Source organism: Temnothorax nylanderi, unplaced genomic scaffold, assembly GCF_030848795.1.
Source record: "Temnothorax nylanderi isolate EJ_2023f unplaced genomic scaffold, tnyl_v1.0 TNYL_tig0112_pilon, whole genome shotgun sequence".
Lineage (NCBI taxonomy): Eukaryota > Metazoa > Arthropoda > Insecta > Hymenoptera > Formicidae > Temnothorax > Temnothorax nylanderi.
This window is the reverse complement of record NW_027249174.1, coordinates 299,977-322,345: the sequence shown is the minus strand read 5'-3', so window position 1 is coordinate 322,345 and position 22,369 is coordinate 299,977. Positions and strand designations below refer to the sequence as shown.

Here is a 22,369-nt window from a genome sequence, read left to right as displayed (position 1 = left end):
CTTTTAAAGAAAATGGAAATTTTAGATTAACGTCGCAATAGTTATAAGTGCTAATTGTCTAAGAAATATTGAATTTTTGATAGTAATAAACTGTAACTATTCGCTTTGACAAGAAACTCAAATTTTGAAGTCTTCTAATTAATTTTATTGGTGTTATGATATAATTCATATTATTATATATATTACTAATATATTATACACGTAAGTATAATTAATAGTGTTGTATTTTAGATAGCATACATGTCTATAAAGACATACAGACGTTTTTAAAATGTTTGTCAGACACGTATGTCTAAAAGAATTACTAATTCTTTCTATAATATTTTCTTTTACAATGCAAGATTACAGATTGATAAAAAATACCGCGAACAGTATAAAAAACACTTATAAAACGCAGCTTATACAATACATGTAATCTCTTTTCTCTAGCAGTATTTATAAAAACAAAAGAGCAAGAGCTCTCCCCCCTTCCTTTTTATGTGCATGTGTGTGTGTGTGTCCTAGCTAATGGTAATATAATTCTGCACTATCTTTTTATATTTTTATCGCAAATGGAATTGATTAATTTTCTGATGCTCCAAGGAAAGCATCGCACGCTGGACAGTAATGCTTGTGGACTAGACAAGAATCCATGCAGTAAGGGCACGGTGCACAACACCAGCATCTGGAAAAGAATTAACGTCAGATTTAATCGGACCTTTTTTCGATAAGATTCTCTTATACTATATTTCAAAATCTTACCCGAATAAACAGAGGAGCACCGCAATTAGATGTGTCTTCGTGTTCGCTTCCGAGTCTACGCGCGTACTTATAGTAGCATGGCAGTGTGGACAGGTCATATGTTGACTTTCATTGCTGAAGGCCGCCCCCGTTACGATTGTATGCACCGTATCTGTGGCCACATTAGACGCGTTAAACTTCAAAAGTATTTATTTTATTGTTAGATGATTAGATATTATGCATATGCACAAATATTGTATGTATAAACTTGTTTTTTATAATATAATTTTTATTGATTATAAGATTCTTTTTTCATAATTTTACACTTACGTGGTGGTGATGGCATTGATGGCATTGACGTTGGTGGTGGTTGCGGATAAGGGTATTGTGGTTGCGGATATGGTGGTGACGTGTAACTTGGTGGGTGGTCCATTTTTTCCATAAAAATGGCCTACTCTTTCGTTATTATCTAGTTGCAAAAAAATACGAAATAAGTTATATTTATATGTAACGTTTAATCATCCGCTTGCATTGTCCGTTCTTCGTATGTAAAATCTAGCATTACACTTATATTGCATAATTACATAAGTCGTCGCAAGTTTCACACAAACACAATTGCTACTACGTATGTTTTACAACCCTTACGTTTCATACACTGAAACATTTTATTACAATACATAAAATTGTAATGTTGTTGAGCAATAAAGTTGAATGGAAATAACAATAAGAGGAATAGATCATATATTGTACAAAATTCGTGAGTGCAACAGACTTTCAGTTGAACCACATAGTTGTTTTGTTATCGGATAAAAATGGACTTACATAGAAAAACGGATCGCGGTGACTGATACAGATTCAAGAAGCAAAAAACCGCAATCAGATGACCTTGTAACAATTTTAATATGATATATTTGTCGATTTCTTATCCATTTTAAATAAAACAAGGTGGAGGGAGTAAGCGAAATTCGGAGCAAATAACCCAATAAGCAAAGTGTTAGCAATTTGCCGACAGGTTCAAGCAGAACATTGGGATAGATTGGTGTTAACTGCATTCTAATTAAAGTGGGACATACACCTAGACAAGTAAAAAAATTTATTTTTCAATTTTTGCATTTTCTTACAGTGTATATATCTGAAGAATATTTTCTTGGAGTTCCAAGTCGAAATTCGAAAAAATAAAAAATGTACAGCGTTTTAAAGAGATAAGAATTAGAAGAAATCTTTGAATTGGCTTTACAGAATTGCAAAATTCTTTTACAGAATTAAAGTACGCACAAAAATCTAGAGCAGGACACACGATTTCATATCAGAAACGAAAAAAAATTAAAAATTTGGGCACATACAGCTGTCCTAACCTGACGACAATATTTGCTTAAACAAAGATACTGCAGTTTATATACAAAATGACATAGAGCTGCCCTAGGGTCAACATGTAAGAACAATATCGTGCAAATAGAACTAATATCCAAAGCCTAGAAAAAAAGATTTTCTCTAGTGAAGTTTTTATTATGCAGAGGCACATGCAGGTTGATGTTAAGGCACACCTGCATGTGCCTCTGCATAATAAAATTTCATTAGAGATATATCTGTCCTTGCCCGATTGCTGCGCCATGTCTTGCTACACGCAATACTGCTCATCCTATCAAGCTGCATGTGCCTCTGCATAATAAAACTTTGTTAGAGAAAATTTTTTTTTCTAGGCTTTTAATCTTAGTTCTATGCACGATATTGTTCCTACATATCTCTAAGGCAGCTCTATGTCATTTTGTATATATATATATATATATATAAATCTAGAGCAGAACACACGATTTCATATTAGAATCGTGTGTCCTGCTCTAGATTTTTGTGCGTACTTTAATTCTGTAAAAAAATTTTGCAATTCTGTAAAGCCAATTCAAAGATTTCTCCTAATAAAGAAATGTCGGTAATTACTGCCACTATAGAATCCCCCCCCCCCCTTATTAATGTCACGATCTTTGTTACAAGGCTTGCTATATGAAATAGATGATTTCATATAAGTCAAAAGAAATTATTTAAATATTGCTTGAAAGTATACTTAAAACTTTAAACGCGTTTTTCTCGAAACCATGTTTTCAAAATCGGTACCCAAAATATTTCAAAAACGATTGGATGGATCGGATTTATTTTTTTTCTATTTATTTAGTATGAAATTACGCAGTCTTTATCGTAGGATGTTTTTAAGTCTTAGTTTTCTTTTTATAGCCAAAAAAAACAATCAATTCGCACTTTTATATTTAGATAAGAGCCACTTTGCAAAAATTGCGAATTTTTAAAATCGGCTACGAAGACTAGATTTATCTATATATTTTAAGAGTCTATTGTTTATTTGTTTTAAATAAACATATAGATTTTAGATAAACATATAGGTTATAGGTTGCACATTGGGTAATGCAAAGCGTATAACAACAGTGGATGTATTTGACGCCAACAGCAATATCTGCAGTACACTCTCAGAAAAGATTTCTAGATACAATACTATTAGGATCGAAATAGGGCCAATCATATTTAGTATTGAAAGAAGAATATTTTAATCTTAAATAGAGGAATTCTTAAATCTAGAATAATTCTGAGAAAATTAGAGGGATAGCATCAAGATTATATTATTCTATATAGATTTAAGAATTCCTCTATTTAAGATTAAATATTCTTCTTTCAATACTAAATATGATTGGCCCTATTTTGATCCTAATAGTATTGTATCTAGAAATCTTTTCTGTGGGTGTATTTTTAAATATTTTTAAATAAAAATTTAACATTATATTAATATATAGATATACATATAATATACTGGTAAAACCCCGCTTCGATAATCTTAATATTTTCTTTAAAAAAATTTATGAATACAGGGCTATTTTTTATACGCCCCCTTAATTAAGCTCGGGTAGCCAGCGCAGATTGTCGACATAATAATATTGCCAGCAGAAACCGAACGATATTTGTCATTCCGTAAATTACTTAAATGGAAATGTAAATAGTTGCGATATGACAGATTCTGCTCGATGCTTGCAGTCATCCTGTTATCATATTCTGTTAGCAGATTCTTCGTTATATTTCTATTGATGTTCTGCCGATAAAATTTGTAGACGACACTCTGCGAAATCTATTTTTAGCAGATTTAGACTATCTAACCAACGGAAATGTTGGTTAGATATCTTATTCGCCAAAAATTCCCAATTTCCCAGCTTTATATGACTCCCAGCGGAGTATGAACGCTGATATAGCATTATCTACACGCACACAATCTTCACCGATTGTGACCGGATAGAGAGAGAGAGAGAGAGAGAGAGAGAGAGAGAGAGAGAGAGAGAGTGTGTGTGTGTGTGTGTGTGTGTGTGTGTCTTATCACCATTCGCAGTATAATATAACACTTCTCCGGATAACTAATCATAAATTTTGTAATCTTTTTTCAAAAGTCTTTAATTTGATATCAGTGGAACAAATAAAAAATGAAAAAAATGTATTGATCGCTAAAGAAATATTTGCTTCACTATTCTCTAATTTTTTTTTGGACCTGTAATTTAAACATATCTAAATACGTCATTATATTGAAACCTGTGCTGGAGCTTGTTTATTAAATCATTACGCGGAATACAACTTGATTGCGGATCAAGTTACAATCGAGTAACATGCGTATCGTATAATGTGATAAGCTATCGAATTCTCGAAAGAAAAATCTAAATGTATACGGGAGATGTAACGCCTCACAACATGTGGAATATGTACACACGTAGACATATCATAAATATGACTCATACGCATCAGTTTCATATCAATTGAAATTGTATTGAGAATTCAATTACATCATCGTATTGTTCATTTTTATGAAATTGAGAGCATTCACGTATCTCAGTAGAATAAGTGCTTTTATGAAAAGATAATTAAATTTCTGTTAAAATAGTACGTGGAATGTAATAAAAATAGGAACGTAGAAAATAAAAAATTAAAAGAAACATCTGCTTGAAAAAGCTTCTTGTTCCTTCATCAAAGTTATTATTTTCTTTCTGCTGGATATGAATAATTAATACATGCAGCATTACGTATATGCGAGGATAAATTTAATGAACGCTAGAACCACCACATTTTAGAACTTGACGAATGTCTCATGTGCAAAAAATATTTTTTAAGTGAAAATCTCCTGATTTGAAAAATGTTTTAAAATTTTGAAAAGAAATCTGATATAGGAATAATTATTCTTTTTAGATATATGTACCTATATTTATTCTGTTAGCAATGTAATGTTATTTCTCACAATTTGATTTTTTTATGTCTAACAATAAGTCTAACACGAGCGGAGATAAAAAGAATGATAAGAGATACTTGAGAGGGAAAGATCAGTTCCTTAACAATTGCGATGATCATATATTATAAAGGCGATATAAAACGAATCGCAGATTTGTTCAGTGTGCCACTGCTTTTCTAAGATAATATAACTTTTTATTATATATGAGATAAAAATGTTTCGCTCGATGATTCTAAACCGAGATTGTACCATGTTAATATTCAACATCATATTTGTTGTTGAGACCGTTCATTTTGATAGTTTTCAAAGTTACTTTTGTTTTCATGACTTCATAAAACTTGTTTACTTAAATCAATTATCACATGATAGTTAATTGGCAGAACTATAGTATTTTGCTTTTTCTCAATGCGTACAATGAAGGAGATTTTGCCATATCTTCGCAGTTACGTAAAATTTGCATCGCGGAATGTTTTCGATTCGTAAAAAATGAACGAGTGGGCACGTGTCCTTCGAATAATCGGTATGTTCGATATCATCGATTGAGTAAAATAAGCGTTTGCATCACCTTCAACAAATTGTTGGCCACGTTTCACTAGAGATAACTGATAAGGAAAGTGCCTCGCCTTTAAAAGCGACCATAAACTCGTGGCATGGCAACTTGTTTTTACTTCATATTTTTATATTCTTTCTCTTTCCTTGATATCGCGTTCTATGAATTTAACAGTTTAAGCGATAGTAATTAAATCGTGCGTGTCGTACGTGATAAATTATATCATTCCCGCTCTTTTTCTTCACTTCCCTCCTCTCTCTTTCTACCTGAATTAATATTATTTTTTATTAAAATATTAATTAAAATATTTATATTAGTAAATTCATATTAGAATAAAAATTAATTAACTTTTCACATATGCAAAATTGACACCTATGTACATTAGTTAAAATCAGCTGGCAGATATTATCGCAATTTTATATTATTTTATTTTACTCAATTTCCGCTTTGATTAAAATTGACTGTAAGAAAATAAGAATTTCTGTATTCCAGAGCTACATCATTGTAAGTCATTATTGATAGCTTTAAAAAAAAACATTAAAACATTAAAACACTATTTCCGGACACTAACTATGTCCGGAAAACATTAAAACACGAATCTTAATGTTTCCCGGACACAGTTTAGTCAAACGTAGACATAATTTAAAATAAATTTTTGTTAAAAACAATTATTTATTCACAATAAAAGCAATTAGAAAGTAAATAATTTACATCACACTCACATGAAATATTCCTTTAGTATTAATGATTCTAACTACAATGGTTTTACTTTTAATCACATTAGCGAATCTCTTAACACGCCCGCTATCATGCGTCACATATGTGTGACGCATCGATTCTCAGGAGAGAACCATATACACATGTAACATAACTTTATATCGTCATACATGTATGACACGTTATGTAACATATTTAGTGACCTGTTCAGTATATGTGTGCGGAAGTGAAAATGTGCGTATCTATTAAAAATAAAGTCTATAACGGTACCAATTGCTTTCCAGCGGTAGCGAACGTGTTAATTCCGAGACTTACAATAACTTCACTCCAAAATCAACGTCTTGGTATGTCTTCCTTTCAAACACAAGCTATTCCTCCGCGACAAATTTTGCCAAAAACTTTTCTTTCTTGAAAGAAGCGTAACTAGCTGATCGCTTGCGAATTCGTGCAATTCGCCGGTCTGGCGCCGATCTATTAATAGGTGAGCGTACCTGTTGCGTCAGAGAACAATGGTTTGAGAGCGTTCGTTGGAGAACGCTCGAATACTCGCGACGCGCACCAAAATCGCACTGGTAGAGTTATCAGCGTCGAATGCGGTACATGTGAACTATACACTGGGCCTATATATTGGTTTCTCTGCTCGAAGGAGTCGAAGGCGGGATTCGCGTGGATGGGAGAACGTATAGGCAAATAAACGAACAGACGTCACGGAGTCGCACAATGTCGCTGATCCGGAAATGGGAACGCACAATCGACGAAAGAATTACTTTGAACTTCTCTTTGACTCTTTCAACTAAAAAACTGAGAAACAATGCTTATTATGTCAGCACTTACGACTTACAATGATGTTCTGGAATACATTAAAAAAATTCTTATTTTTTTTACAGTCAATTATAATCGAAGTGGAAATTAAATAAAATAATATTAAAATAAAGTTGCGATAATATCTGCTAGCTGATTTTAACTTATATAGGTGTCAATTTTGCATATGTGAAAAGCTTATATATATATTAGATGTATATTTACAAACTTAAATACGATCATCCTGCTCCCTCCTCCTACACTGCAATTAACATATTTTGTATATCGAAGGAAAGAAACAGAAAAAAAATTTCGTGAGATATTTGAAGAATTAAAAGCTTAAAAAGCAATGTGATATCGATTACGAAACGTTAAATAATTTCTATTCGAATCGCAACCTTGTCTTAACGTTAGACGATCGACTTCAATCAAACTTTCACATATTTAACTTAATCGATTATCGATTCAATGGGTAGAATTACTTACAAGATTTCTAGATACTCCGTATAATTCATCGTTGCTAATCTAATTTTTCTTTCCATGTGTCAAACAATAAATTTTAATATCTATTTGTGTTACCTAATTCTATCTTAACCAAAGATTGAGGTTGCAGGTGTTATGTAATAAATTAAATCGTCGCGATTTTTAAATTCTTTTAAATTAATCTATTAAATTAAATTCTTCTATCTTAAATTAATTGTAATTTGATCAAAGTGTTAATTGCAATTCATGGATTTTGCGGATTTTTAAAATGCGATATCTTATCGTATGTGTTACTTACAAACTTAGCGATGAATAATTTTTCGCCTGTAAGATTTGCATTTCCAGGTAGACTCAATAACGATAACAGACATTTATGATAAGATATTTTTTCTTTCTTTATCGAAAACGAAGTAATTTTCATTATCATTCTAAATCGGAAACTGATAAAGCTAGATAATAAATAACAGATAGCAATAATAATATACTTGATGTCGATAATAAAATAAGAATAAATTACACTTAAATGCCAATTCAGAAAATTGCAACTTTGAGAGATATTTAATAGCTGTAAATAATTTCCAGTTTTTATAATTTAGTGTATAATTATAATTGCATATTCGTGTTCATAGAGGTTATTATTTCACTATTTGGAATAATAATTATTAAAATTTCACAAATATTTCATACATTCATGTTTGAAAGTATAGATCTGTCATTATTTCGTAAATAAACTTTAATTTTTTAAAGAGAATTTATACCTAGTCAATTAATCTTCAATATAGATATAGTGCCTGCGATTGTTCATTCCCATTGGGAGCTACTAGGAAAATAAAATATACATATATATGTATAATATGCGTAACGTAGTGTATTATAGATTTTATTTTCTCAATAGCTCCCAATGTGAATAAACGAACACAAACATTATAATATCATCTCCAATATATCGATATAATTATAATATATTATAATATTTCGCTTAGATTAATTTTTAATTGCATTTTTTCGAATCAATATTATTCCAGCACAATGGTACTCTTGTTAATTTTGTAATTATTATTGAAATTTAATGTTAATTCTTGGGAAAATCTTTAATTTGAAAAGAACACATTTAGAAAACATTTAAAAAACACTCTTTATCGTATACATAATTTTATTTGCGTAAAATTCATATATTGGAATTTCCTACATTTCACAACATTATCGTAACAGGATTGTGACATGTCAGTAATTTGGTCCGACCATTTTCATCATACACGTATTTAAAGGACTGGCTCTTTCGTCGCAAACGATATAATATTGACAAACGATAAAAAATTGTTGCGAATTTAAAACTTCCAATTGAATTGATTGATCGATCATGCTTATAATTAGCCACTGTATTTCTTGGCAAATACAACAACAATCGCTGTGATAACAATAAAACGTAACAATACAAGAAACTTTCGGAATGCAAACAATAACGTTTCTCTATTATTTTATAGTTCGATTTAAACCGAATATTTTAAAATTACATTCTAAAACATGAAAATCTTACATTTTAAAATTCAAAGTCTTTAAAACCCATCTATACTTTTTTCTAGTAAATACTTATAAACTTCAATTGCGATTGTTTCTAATAATTTAATTCCTTTTTATATATATATAATTCTCTTTAACTTATTCAATATTCAATTCCTACATCATGGATCTACACTTATTGTTAGAATTTCTGGATTCTGGAGTACGATATAATTTTTACTGAAGAACTCCTGACGTAAAACATTATCGATAAAAAAAGAATTTAAAAAATCTAGAAATTATATGTTATTTCTAGTATTTTACAAGATATCTGATATTGTTTTCTGAATTATTCTCAGCATAGTTCATAATCTTGAAAAAGATAAAATCACGATTATATATCTCTTGAAACAAGTTTCGAGAATACGTATCATTCAGTTATTCTCTTAAAAATTCCAGGATCCCTAAAATCCATATATAAATTCACTTGCGTCTCTTATTAAAAAAGAAATACAACCCTCGGCAGTTTCAACACTTTCCGACGAAAAGAATTCAACCAGTTCGCAAAGACCTTGCTTCATTTCGAATTAAGAACTGAATTTTTTCGCAGAGGTTGTTTTGGAAGAGGGAGGAGGACGGGATAAATGTATTTATGTCGAGTCTTTGTCTCGCAATCAGTACAAATAGTTCATTGCGGTTCATCAGTCTTGCTTGTTCCTGAGGAACGGTTACTCCTCGATTTCCGTCCGAGTAGTCTACGGAAGGAGGAAGTCCATCTCGAGCGGGTAAGCCCGTCTCTTCCACTCGCGCCCTGATCGTCGATTTCGTTGCTGTCTAACGACTCGCTAACATTTCTGCTCTTGCCACTGCTACTACTGGTACTGCTGGCAACGTTGTCGAAACATCGCGATCTACGATCCCCTACCTCTGAGGAAAACCTAAACAAACAATATGAATATGAAAAACCAGGTGTGACCGAACTTTCATTATCGTCATGATCATTATTGTAATATTTGTTTTTAGATGAACAAACCCTGAATCCGAAGAAAAGGCTCTGGCTGTATGCGGGACGCTAGAAGTGGCCGACGAAAGGGATGGCTCGGCTATCGGAGTACTCGGATATGCATCATCGTCGTAAGCGCTGTTGCTGCTGCTAGTACTGCTACTGCAGCTGCGGCTGTTAGTACTGCCGTTGCTGCTACTATCAGCACTGGAGTCGTCAATGTAAGAAATTTCCCGATCGGCAATAGACGATTCGATTTGCGGAACGCGAGACGAGCAGGCCGACGACACGGTAGGTCGTAACCAATTACGAAGATCTTGTAAGGGCGTTTGAAGGCACTGCAAGAGATTCCCACTGCAAAGAGCAAAGTTTCTGCGCTTAAAATAACATTTGGTGCGATACGTTCGTCTTCGGACGCTGAATACGAGCATATTAAGATCCTCGTTTTCCGCCGATAAAAATTTTAATATTACCCACTTGTCACGATAATTGTCAATGTTGGCGAAGGTGCGTCTAGCGTATATGCAGATGGAACATCGGCGACGATTCCGGCAGGACGTCGCGTGAAACGTCGCGGCACTCAAATGACGCGTCGCGTGTTTTAATGCAATAGTCTCTCTCGTTAATGCCGCAACGCCTTCTTCCCGACGGCGTCGCTCCGCTCCTAATTCGTCCTGTTCCACCCTCAGTCTCTGCCGCAGCATCTCATTCTAGAGGAAACAATCGAAAAAAAAAACGGAATCTTGATCAATGTTGTATATTATATGTCGAAGGACAGAGGCGCGTACGAGAAAAGCAAACCATTCGCGAATTCCAGAGATGGAGCACATGTGTAAAGATAAAGAAATGAAGTTTTTTTTTTCGAGATAAAATGACGCAAGACATTACTCAATTTAAACACTCACCTCTCTTTCCAAGGTGTCTCTTTCGATACGGATAATAGTGGCTTGGCGAATAACATCTTGACGCGCTCTCTCGAGATCCCGCCTTGTGACTTCGTTCTGCTCGAGCTGCATCCGTAAGCGACGAAAAGCCGATTCCCGTTGTTGTTCTAGGCGATGCTGAGCCTCCATATAGCTGTCCCTCTCGGCCTTGGCCCGTTCGATCTCTTCTTCCAGTCGCAAACTTCTCTCCAGCTGCAAGAAGAGCTCGTCCTCCTTGCCACGAAGTTCCGTCTCACAGCCTTCCAGTCGTCTTTCCAAATGCCTTCGAGCTTCCTCCAACCTGTCTCGCTCGACCTTTAAAAAAAGTATTTCACGTGAGATGATTCTTTTATGTGAGAAAAATGGAAACTTTAGAATAGCGTCGATAAGACGTAGATAATGTGCTAAAATGTCTAAGAAATATCTTTGAAAGTAATATCTTAAATCTGATATATGTAGCTTCTTAATTCTTTCATGTCCGATCTTTTTAGAGAAGAACATATCTATATAGTTTAATTATACCTAAAGTACATTCGTAAATCGCCAACAATATAATAAACAATTAGACTTTCATTTCATCCGACTGCAATTGGCAAATAATCATCGTGACGATTCGACCATTGGTTTTGGTCCCTTAATCGTCAAGACGTTAATAATCTTTGATACTTATATACATAAGCATCTCATTTTTTAATAAATTAAATTAAATTAAATTATTAAATTTATTGCGAAAAATATTACCTCAGCCAGGGTTCGAACCTGGAACCTCCCTCATTCCGTGTACGACGCCCTACACGGAACGAGAGAGGTTCCAGGTTCGAACTCTGGCTGAGGTAATATTTTTCGCAATTTAAATAATTTAATTTAATTTAAATTATTTAAAAATGAGATGCTTATGTATATAAGTATCAAAGATTATTAACGTCTTGACGATTAAGGAACCAAAACTAATGGTCGAATCGTCACGATAATTATTTGCCAATTGTAGTCGGATGAAATGAAAGTCTAATAGTTTAATTATTTTTAAAGATTTTTGGATTTCCTAAATACGTAAAAATGGGATCAAAACATAAAAATGCAAAATACTTCAACGTGACTTCAAAGAACAACATTAATTCTAATAAAAGCTTATATTGAAACGTTCTAAAATTTAAATAAAAAGACTTGTTCTAAGCCTTCGGTGAAATATTGAAGCTTTGAAAACTGATCTGATGAGAAAACCGACCATTTGAGGAAATTTATGAAGTGAAAAGGACATTTTTTTAATAGTTATGATTATTTCTGTACTATAATTGGTCAATTCAATAACAATAGATGTACATTTCTTGCTGGTTTTTACTTTAGTTATGAAATATAAGTATATTTTTCTTAGGAACAGAATTTCTGGCACGACTATATGTAAAATGTCTATATAAGCTTCGTATCGATATCATTTCAAAATTTTAGATCCGTTAGGCAATTTCCGTTTTATAAAAATTCAAGCTGGCCTTTCCGTTAAAAATTCCGTTCCAGAAGTGCTTCGGACGATTTTATTCAATGATTTTGTATAATCGATATCGATGTGCGTTGACGTCGGTGACCCGCGTCTGGCTCGACTTGACGCAATTGCGTGACACCGACCGATGACGCACACTCAGCACTTCCCCCCTGCCGCTTTTAGTTCTGTCTAGCGGTGGCTAGTCAGCCACATTGTAGGTCAACTAGGTAGGTAAAGCGAGACTGGAGAGGTTGATGAACGCCAGCTATGGCGCACCGAGAATGCCAGGCTCGATCTCCTGGCAAGTTTTCTTACGACGAGGAACGGGAAGATGGCAACCCGGAAATGCCAGAGAGGAAACACGTGGACCGATTATAGCAAAATGATTATATTTAATATAATAACTGCTTGCGAAGCAATTATAAACCTTTTTAAGTTTTATTTGTCGGTATGAAACACACAGCTGAGCGTTAAAAGGCAAAATATAGGTAATAATAAAAGAGCACTTTAAGGTCAAAGAGACTTGTGCAACAAATATTCATAAAATCGAGTATCAATAAATTTTGCTTCGATAAAAAATCAGAGTCGCAAAATTAATTATCAGTCAGTTTTTATCCTCATTAAAATTCCTAACTTATCAGAGAAAATTAACCAACAGAATTGTAATAAAATGGAAGAAAACGGCTAGCGATAAGGCTACGTAATCACACAATAAAAATTATATTGTTTATTGTGTTTCGTTGGCTTTAGAGAGCATTTCCAAAAATTGTATTACTGTTGATCCTTCACTCTTAAACTATATGTATCTTGTTTTTTATTGATTCGCATGAACTGTTCGATGCGCCACAACTTGTATGTAACTATAACTGTACAAACTTTCATGCAATTAAATGAACGAGGTGTGGAAGTGTGGAGCACTGGGAAAACAGGATGTTACCGAGAAAAATTACGAGGCATCGACGTCGGAGCTCGTGTGTCAAACCGCAATTCTTTTTTTTCGAATCACGCCTCATTTGATCTCACGGGGAAACCTTATCTGGGAAATGAGGTGAAGAATGTCAATCCCAAAGAAAGTCCCGTAATGAAAAGTTGAAGCGGAAAACGAGTCGAAGGATGTGCTGCGCGGTCGAAAAAGTGACATAAAAGTAGATAAGCTAACTGCTATTTTCGTTTGCGATCTCTTTTTAAGTCGAATATATTATACGATTGCTTTTATCATATCGCTAGTAGATCAAGATTAGATACCTCGCTCTCCTCTTTAAATTTTTCAAACAATTCTACAATATACAGATTTAAGATTTTGCTTCGGATATTATATTTGAAACCAGAAGGTGAGAAGGGGGCGATTCTATGGCTCCAAATAAGTCGAAATGATAGAATAAATTTTTTTCGAACAAGATCTTGTTTTTAAGAAAAACTTTAAATCTATCACAAGCCTTAAACAAATAAGAGAAAAAAGTATTCTTGCATTTAAAGAATTATGAGAACAGAATACGTTAAAAACAATCCATTTTAATTCGCAAGATACAACTCTGTACATATATAGGACAAAACAGAAATTAAAATTCTTGACGATTGATATCAATCGAAGATTTCGCGGATGTCAAAAACAATAAACAAAATATCAATAAGTCATACATCAAGATATAGGAGGCAATAAAATAAGATAAACTCGCTAAAAGAATCTCTCACGGAAAAAGTGAATTTTTTTTATCGATTCTTTTCTCACATAAGGCTCTTCTCATCGCGGATGTTCTTCCGGTTTCACGAAAACACAATTCGCAGGTAACGCGCGAATAAGAAAGGAGACTCGATTTCACTGCGCCAGACTGACTCACAATCAAACGGCGAGATAACATCATGGTGCGCTAAGAAATCGCGGAAGAACTATAGATGCATCTCGATAATTATCGTCGCGAAACAAATCACATTAACGCTTATATAGAATGCGATTTGTCTTCCGCGTTTGATTACAAGGTACAGAGAACTGCACGATTCTCATTTGGCTCCGTCGGATGTTCAGGAGTCTTATACTGTCTCACGTTTTCTTTTCACGAATTAGAAGATGGAAAACGTGACTAATTTGGCTACGTTGGCTAACTAATTTGCGAGGCTGTCTCATTATTTCTATCGAGAAACTAAAAGAGCAAAGCTCTTGAGCAACGAGTTATTTCGCACAGCATTTTATCTTAAAAGGATTTCGCTCGATTCGCGAATGTCTCCATCATGCGTGACACTGCATGATTAATAACAGAATTTCACTTACACTCTTCCTTGTAACGAAAATCAGTTAATTAAAATTTTAAAAATTAAGCGAAAGAAACTTGGCGGTAAATTAAAAAGATTTCTAATTTATGAATCAATTATTTCGCGACAAGCAGATAAGATGCTGTATTATCGCAACTGTTATTATTTTTTATTGTAGAAAAATGAAATGTAGCTTTCATCGTCTATTATAAAATAACACACAAAGTGCCTAAAGCGCTAAGAAACCAATCTTATTGTACAATTGAATTAAAAGAAGAGTAAAATTAAATGAAAGAGACGGTAATACATTTAAAATTGATATTAAAGTAGGTTTGTAAGGACGGTAAGAATACACAAATAAAATTGGCGAGAACCCATCAAATTATTTCAACAATAGTAACAAAATGTACCGTGAGAATAGGCGTATCATGCTGTTCTAACAATGAGTCTGCTATCGCGATTTAACGTGGGAAAGCCCGGTGCAATTTTCCTTTGTATGTTATAAAATAGCACAAAAGCAGCGGAGGAGTGAATGCCATTCACTATAATGAATTGGTATTAATAAAATTCGATAAATCAGAAAAAAATACAATATAATATCTATTTTTTTTCTGGAAAAACAAAATCTCGTATAAAAAATTTTATTTTACACTTTTGACTTATTTTTTCATGCAGAATCATTCCCTTCCCGCTTGTATCACCAATTCTAGGACACTTGTAATATATATTTATAAATATAAAATACACAGTAAGTAGAAAAAATTTAACGTTGTATCAAATTGTCCGCAAAATGTTAAATTAAGTTATGCGGTAAGATTTTTCGTGAGACAAAAAGAACGCTTTCACATACCTTGATCTCGTGATAGCGCTCCTCCAGGTAATAAGCGACACTCTTCGCCTCCTTGTACTTCTCCGCGAGGTCCACATATTTGTCATAATGCCGCTTGAACAGGACATACCTGCAGAAAAGACAAATCGTTAGATAGCAAAAAGATATATAAAAAAATTAACATTTACAAGATAGGCGATCTTATAAAAAAAAGATCTGTAAAAAGAGATCTATTGGACTCTCTCTATGAAATCATATATAACATACGCGGATACGCGTCTCTCGTTGTACACGTCGTCGCCGTGCATCGCGATATCAGCCATCTACGATAGATTCGCGATTTGTTGCCGGCAATTATTATCCAGCGGGAGAAACGAAACCGGATGTGCACGCGCTTTTATCCCACTTCGGGCCCTTAGGCCTTCGGATTTCACGTCTCGCGCTCGAAATCGATTTCACCGCGCGTGTCGAGAGAGGCTTCCTCTCCGCTTCTCGCTCGTCCGCTCGTTCGCTCGCTCGCTCACGTTCGCCAGCAAACTGGTCCCCGCGCGAACTTTCGCTTTTACGCGGCCGGGCAGCGTCGTTCGGGCCGATTTGGACTGATTCGTGTACGCCTCGGAGCCAGCCCCAGCCAGCGTTCCGGTCGTAGGCGCGCACACATTTCTTCCGGCAGCCGACGAGCGAGACTGGGACCGAACTGGCTGGCACCGCGACGCTCATCTCGGGCCCTCGACGAGAGTTGCGAAGCGCGAAAGTCACCTGGGTCTCCGGAAATACGAAGCTCGCATCAAGGCTGCGCCGCGTATTCGATAGTCGATGACATAATCATTAGAGGCTATTATATTCCAGACACATTTATTTTTCAAGCCTGACATATATTTTTAGAACACACCCATGTACTAAATACTTTCGGTACTTTGGTCCTCGTTATTACTTCGCATCACGAAATAATAAAGGAGCGATCAAAATAATTCATTTGATTTATCCCGTTGAGTAACCGCGATTCCCGGAAGCCACTCCCGATCGTTTAGAAAAGAAACGACGCTTGTTTCCGTTTCTTGATTGCGTAGATAAGCAGATCGTAATAATTTCCTTGTGGCACCAAGGCCATCCAACGTCGCAGCGTTGAGTAATCGGCAATATTCTATTCTTAACTATTTAACTTTACAAAAGTACGCAACTGTGAAAGTAAAAGATCATTAGTGGCAAATATCCTTGAATACCTACATATGTGTATGTACCAATCGACTTTAACGAAGATTCGTTCGTAACAAGAACACGATAATAAACATTCGATCTATATCTTCGCATAATTACTAGGAAATTTATAATTACCATCACTGTGTCTAGAAAGGATCTTATCTTCATCGAAGATGTTTCGCGGGGAGAATTTCTAACTTATCTCGATTATTATTCCTCTATAACAATTCTACGTTATCCTCCTCGGCTTTCACAAAATACAAATGTAGTGCAATCGCAATATTTCTGTCTTGGCTTGTTTTTATAATATATTATTTTTATATTATATTATTGTTATTTATTTTTATAATGATATTAAAAAGTTATTAACGTAATAAGTAAAATAACGAGGAATAAAAAATGTTATATAGCTCAAAGTACGTAGATAACATTCTGCTTAAAGAAAATTAAAACATTGGTATTTCGATATAGTAGTATCCTCAACTATATACAAGTACCCTCTCTCCTAAAAATTTAGATAAGTTGAATAGGGGGGATAGTGTAAGAGCATTGATAAGCCTGAGGTGTGGTAACATGGAGGAGGGAAATAAACATTGGTTAAGAGAAAACGGTATGTATATAATTTGTGGGCAAGGGCAGGATTGTATGAGTCATTACGTGGAGAAGTGTTATAAGACTAAAGATTGGTTTAAGAAGTTAGGTAGGTATAAAGAAGAAATATTGAAGAGAATATGCAACGATTGTGTTGAGGAGATTATGGAGGGAGAGAGAGGTCATTAGAACAAAGAGAAATAGGTCGTAATAAGAATAAAGGAAGTATGTAGGTACATGTAGAGAGAATTTTCTCTTGGAATTTACCCTGAAAATCAATGGTAGTTGTAAGACAACATGTATTATGAAATATTTTATACGAGCTATTCTGATTAATATCTACCATAATAAAAAATATTAATATCTACTATAATAAAATATAAAATATGTTTGATTAATTTTACTAAAATATATAGTAAAATTTCAATAATTTTTCAAAAATTACCAATCCGCTTGGTAATTTTTATTACGTTGTAAAAAATGTCTTTTGTATATTTCAAAAATTCCTTGGTTGCCAAGTTTGTAGTGAATTTAACGGTAAAATATAACGAAAAATTCTCTCCGTGTATAGTATGGATGAAAAAATGTAAACCAAGTCCAACTTCTCGGCGATATAAAAGCTGAAGGAAATAAATCATATACGTATATAAGTACCCTCCCTCCTTAAATGAATTATTCTGCACTGACCTGTACAGATCGTTCTCGGTGACGATGTCGCGAATGGAGTCCTCCGGATCGACAGGGACTCCCACCGTTCTGGACGACGACGAGAGAATGCGCCGCGACGGGCCGGCGATGCCGGCGCTGCCGACAGCCTCGTCGTAGATGCCCGAGTCCCGGAGGGCACTGGCCGCGATTAGATCATCCTCGGACGCCGTGGTCGGTAGATCGACGCACGGACTGGGTGATCTGGAAATCGCGCCCAGCAGATCCTCACTACGCGAATGGCGCATCTCCCTCGCGCCATATCTGTCGGCCCTGCGTTCCATCTATATCGGTTTCCTAGCGGAAGGTGCGGCCGCAAGGAAGTGCCACCCTCGGCTGCGATACTCCCATCCGGACGATCCCACCTCGTTCTCGTGTCGATCGATCCTTTCCGATCGCTGACGCTTGGAACCTTCGCTTCCAATCCCGTCAGCTGATTCGTTGCGCGAGATATATTCCGTTGGAATGCACCCTCCTAATTCGTTAAATTTGTACGCACTTTGATACTATTGATTATCACACCATTCAAGTACTTAAATAATTGAAGTACTCTGGTAATGAATATTCTCTTTCCCCGTGTCGATGATTCTTTGATGAAAGTGGTCTACAAGTAGCCGAGCCTTGTACTTTCTTCATCAAGCAACTTTGTGCAGGGTGAAAGAAATCGGCTGATGCCTGTTATTCGCATAAATGTGTGAAATTTCAATCGATATTACTGAGATTTCTCGCGCACTCGGTTCCTCTTCAGTTCCCGTCGACCTCGATATTTTCCTTTTCTGTCGCCTCCTTTACGCGTAAGACGGAGTTTCCTCGATGCAAGCGCTTCCTCATTTCACACCAAGCTAACTTTTATGGAATTTCACTCTGGAGAAAATTCTCTCAATATAATATGTTTCGATATTAGAGAGATCGCGATTCGCGATCGTAAATCCTTACACGAATTTCTCTCGTGAAACCGAAACTCCTTCGCTTCGCATTAATTCGAGATACTTTTGCGCGTTTGATATCGCAAACGCGTTTACGTTTGCAATTTATAGCGTAGCTCAGCGGGCAGTGACGAGTTTCGTAACTCTTAATTCTCAATTCTTCGCTCACATACGGACACGTTGATATTATATAGCTTGGCCGCGCGCTCTCTCTCGCAATTGCGCCAGGTAAAAATTGTGGAAATAAACAGGATCGCGGCGCTTCTTCTACCAGCTTCTCGCTCTCTTACCTCCTTCGCGGAGGTAACGGACCTCCGAGACTCCAGGATACTCCGTTACGTCCGTCGGCGCGTTAAAACGCTCTCCACTTCCTAAAACGAGTGGACTTTTATATAGCCTTTAAACGAACGAACAATCCACTTCGAATCAAATTTTTTTTTACAGTTCTCTTTCGAATCTTCGGACGTAAATTTTAATGCTACGGTATTTCGATTAACGCGGGACAAGAGTGGCAATGTAGAATTATTGCTGTCACAAGTTAAAAATTTCCGTGAAAATCGTCGATCCTCCTTCGGAGCGATACGTATAAAGGACGGCACAGGATTAAGCGAATGTTTTTATTATTTTTCAGCATCACCTCCAAAGCTCTCATTACCTTCTATACACTTCCAGGAACAACATGTAAACAAGGAGCATCGAGGAGCATCATTCCCCTCGAGCGTAATGTTTTAGAAAGAGCCGTGAGAGTGGAGCACAACGCGTGTTCTACCGCGAGCAGCATCCGTCGAGGACGATTCCTCTGATGTGCGTTTTTTTCCAAAACGCGTCGGGGCGTCACGTCACACGCGTCCGGCGTTAGGTATACGCACGCACGCACGTGTCAACATCCATCCACCTCGACATTCGGCGAGCGTACACTCACCTCCAAGGATACGGCGGCCGAACGTCCCCGAGGTCGATCGCACGCGATCGATGCGCGCACGATGATCCTCGGTCCTCGACACCGTCGTCAGGCGGCCATCTTCGTCGGGCGCACCACCACGGCCGCGCGAGCGAGCGATTCGGAGCCGCGGACTCTCCGCTCGTCTCGGGGATCCACCGAAAAGCGATACAGCGAATTCTACCTACGGACCATGCGCGACCGATAATTCACTCCGCCACACGTCCCATCGACCGCGGGGCACCGCGCGCCGCTTCGCTCCGCTCCGTTCTGCTCCGTTCTGCTCCGTTCTGCTCCGTTCCGTCACGCGCGCCGCGCTCTCCGAGCGAATTAACCGCCGATCGGACGAACGAGCGGGACAATAACTGCCTCAACTGCCGCGCAGCCCGCCGCTGCCGGTTTGTCGGACGGGATCCTTTTTTCGCGCTCTCGCCATTGCACCTTTCCCGCCAGCAGAGCGTCCATAGGCCACCGAGCCTCTTTCTCCTCGAAAAGGGGATCGAGCCATCGCTAGCGGGAGGGGGCGTTTAAACTCATATACCGCTCCGTTCCGCTCGTAGTAGCTCCGGGCTCGTATAGGTAAGGGATCGTCTTGCGTGGATCCTGCGGTTGCGATTCATATGGGCAAGTTACTCCTGATGACGTTACTCCAGCTTACTTCGGATGATGATAAATTAGATAGCAAAGAGAATTGAAAAAGAATTATTTTTGAATTCTCGAATTATAAAATAAATTCTTTTTCCGTACCATTTCTGCTCTAAAAAGACTAAGAGTTCAAAAAGAATTTATTTCTATGTCACCAATTCCAAGTCCTTTTTCAGATATTAAAAGAATTATTTTTCTACTCCATAAGAATTTGCAATAAATTCGAAATTATGTTTAGATACTATTCCAATGGAGCTTTATCTAAGCACTATTTTATATGTGACAAGGAATAAGAAAGAATCCTTCATTATTTATTCAAAAAGGATTTATCAAAAATCTTTTGATCTATAAGTTTCTGCATCAAAAAGAATATAAAATGTACAGTAAATCCATAAAGCCAGTAAAAAATATACGTATTTTTAAAATGAAAAATATTAGGGCCAAGTATCTCACAAGCTCACCTTCTATCTTAGCGCGTGAGGATTTCTGCTTACGAAAAGGTAAGTACTGGCGCATCCAGTCACGTCGCGGCAGCGCGCTTTACTAATAGCACTCGCAGTCTTTTTGAAATATCAAAAAGGAATTCTTTTTTAGTTTATTGTTTATTTTAAACAAATTACGCAAATTTATAAAGAATTTGAAAAAGTGAATCCTTTTTGAGTTCATAACGATTATCTGTACTATCTGGGTCGAATCCAACCTCTATGAACCTAACACTCCCACCACCACTTAAAAAAAGTTTAGGTATATGGCATAATTTAGTGCTAATTTATTGCTAATTTGTTGCTCTATTCCCGAATTTATTGCTCGTATCCATTCGCAGGAAATTAATATCAAAAGTGGGGGTGCTACCTTCACGTTACGCTAGCACCCCCACTCCTCCGAAAGACACGTATAAAGTACCGTAAACAAAAAAACATCATATTTTTTGTTAATTTTTTGCTCTAAAATAGTGCAAAGAAATACTAAAAATATTGAATATTTATAAATGTTCCGGCTACCGTAATAAAGTAACCGCATAACAGCAAAATGGCCGAAAATAGAAAGTTAACCTTATAAGTTTAACATTAATTAAACTGTTTCTCCAACCAAAACATTACTTTAGAATTTATTGCTCTTTGTTAAAATTAACAAAGTCAACCAAGAGTGGTCACGATAAGAGTAAAGTATAATGTTAAAAAAATTATTTGCCGTGTTGATTTTGGTATTAAATTAATTTTAATTTAATTTAATTTATTGCTCTCAAAATATGTAGTCTGAAATTTATTGTTCGTTTTTTAACTCAACAAATTCGACCAAGAGTGCGGTGCGGCGGTGCTAGGTTCACGACAAGAGTAAAGTATATTTAAAAAATTATTTGCTGTGTTAATTTTGATATTAAATTGATTCTATAATTTATTGTTCGCCAATCCTGAATTTATTGCTTATTGTTTAACTCATCAAATTCCCCCAATTCCACTCTTGGCGGAATTTGTTAAGTTAAACAAGAAGCAATAAATTTCATACTTCATATTTTGAGGGCAATAAATTATTATATAATAAATTTAGTACCAAAATCAATACAGCAAATAATTTTTATTCTTGTCGATATAAATTTACAATGAGGAAGATGTTTCGTAGAACAGTCTTACTGGCGAAGAAAAAGATCACCTTTGGTTTAATGTTTTTAAAAATATTTTTAAAAACATTTTTTCAAATATAGCAAATAAAGCAAAATCACGAGTATCACGACATCCGCGGGACATCTTTGCCGGCACGGCGCGGCGCAAGGCTCGCCCAACAATACGATAATATAAATTGGCACGAGACGCTACCGTGTCTTTTCTTTTGATAAAAGGATGTTTTTTA

The 22,369-nt window shown here is 35.8% G+C and overlaps 2 protein-coding genes across 4 annotated transcripts; both read right to left on the bottom strand.

Moving 5' to 3' along the window:
* Positions 1 to 206: 206 nt before the first annotated feature.
* LOC139776140 (lipopolysaccharide-induced tumor necrosis factor-alpha factor homolog) lies at positions 207 to 6,901 on the bottom strand. 2 transcript variants are annotated; one of them, XM_071712646.1, is made up of 5 exons: positions 6,743 to 6,833; positions 1,543 to 1,605; positions 1,051 to 1,189; positions 742 to 892; positions 207 to 664 (listed from the first exon to the last, which is right to left on the bottom strand). In XM_071712646.1, the coding sequence occupies exons 3-5, from the start codon at positions 1,160 to 1,162 to the stop codon at positions 562 to 564; spliced, it is 366 nt and encodes a 121-aa protein (XP_071568747.1). In that variant the 5' UTR covers positions 1,163 to 1,189; positions 1,543 to 1,605; positions 6,743 to 6,833; the 3' UTR covers positions 207 to 561. The 2 variants fall into 2 exon arrangements, with proteins under 2 accessions (XP_071568747.1, XP_071568746.1); XM_071712645.1 differs by lacking the exon at positions 1,543 to 1,605 and having other exon boundaries at positions 6,743 to 6,901.
* A 1,769-nt stretch (positions 6,902 to 8,670) lies between these two features.
* LOC139776139 (uncharacterized) lies at positions 8,671 to 20,595 on the bottom strand. 2 transcript variants are annotated; one of them, XM_071712642.1, is made up of 7 exons: positions 19,859 to 20,595; positions 17,993 to 19,307; positions 15,536 to 15,644; positions 10,944 to 11,276; positions 10,516 to 10,748; positions 10,069 to 10,392; positions 8,671 to 9,973 (listed from the first exon to the last, which is right to left on the bottom strand). In XM_071712642.1, exons 2-7 carry the CDS (start codon positions 18,292 to 18,294, stop codon positions 9,724 to 9,726), a joined length of 1,551 nt encoding a protein of 516 aa, XP_071568743.1. In that variant the 5' UTR covers positions 18,295 to 19,307; positions 19,859 to 20,595; the 3' UTR covers positions 8,671 to 9,723. The 2 variants fall into 2 exon arrangements, with proteins under 2 accessions (XP_071568743.1, XP_071568745.1); XM_071712644.1 differs by lacking the exons at positions 17,993 to 19,307; positions 19,859 to 20,595 and adding an exon at positions 15,782 to 17,064.
* Between the last annotated feature and the right edge of the window lie 1,774 nt (positions 20,596 to 22,369).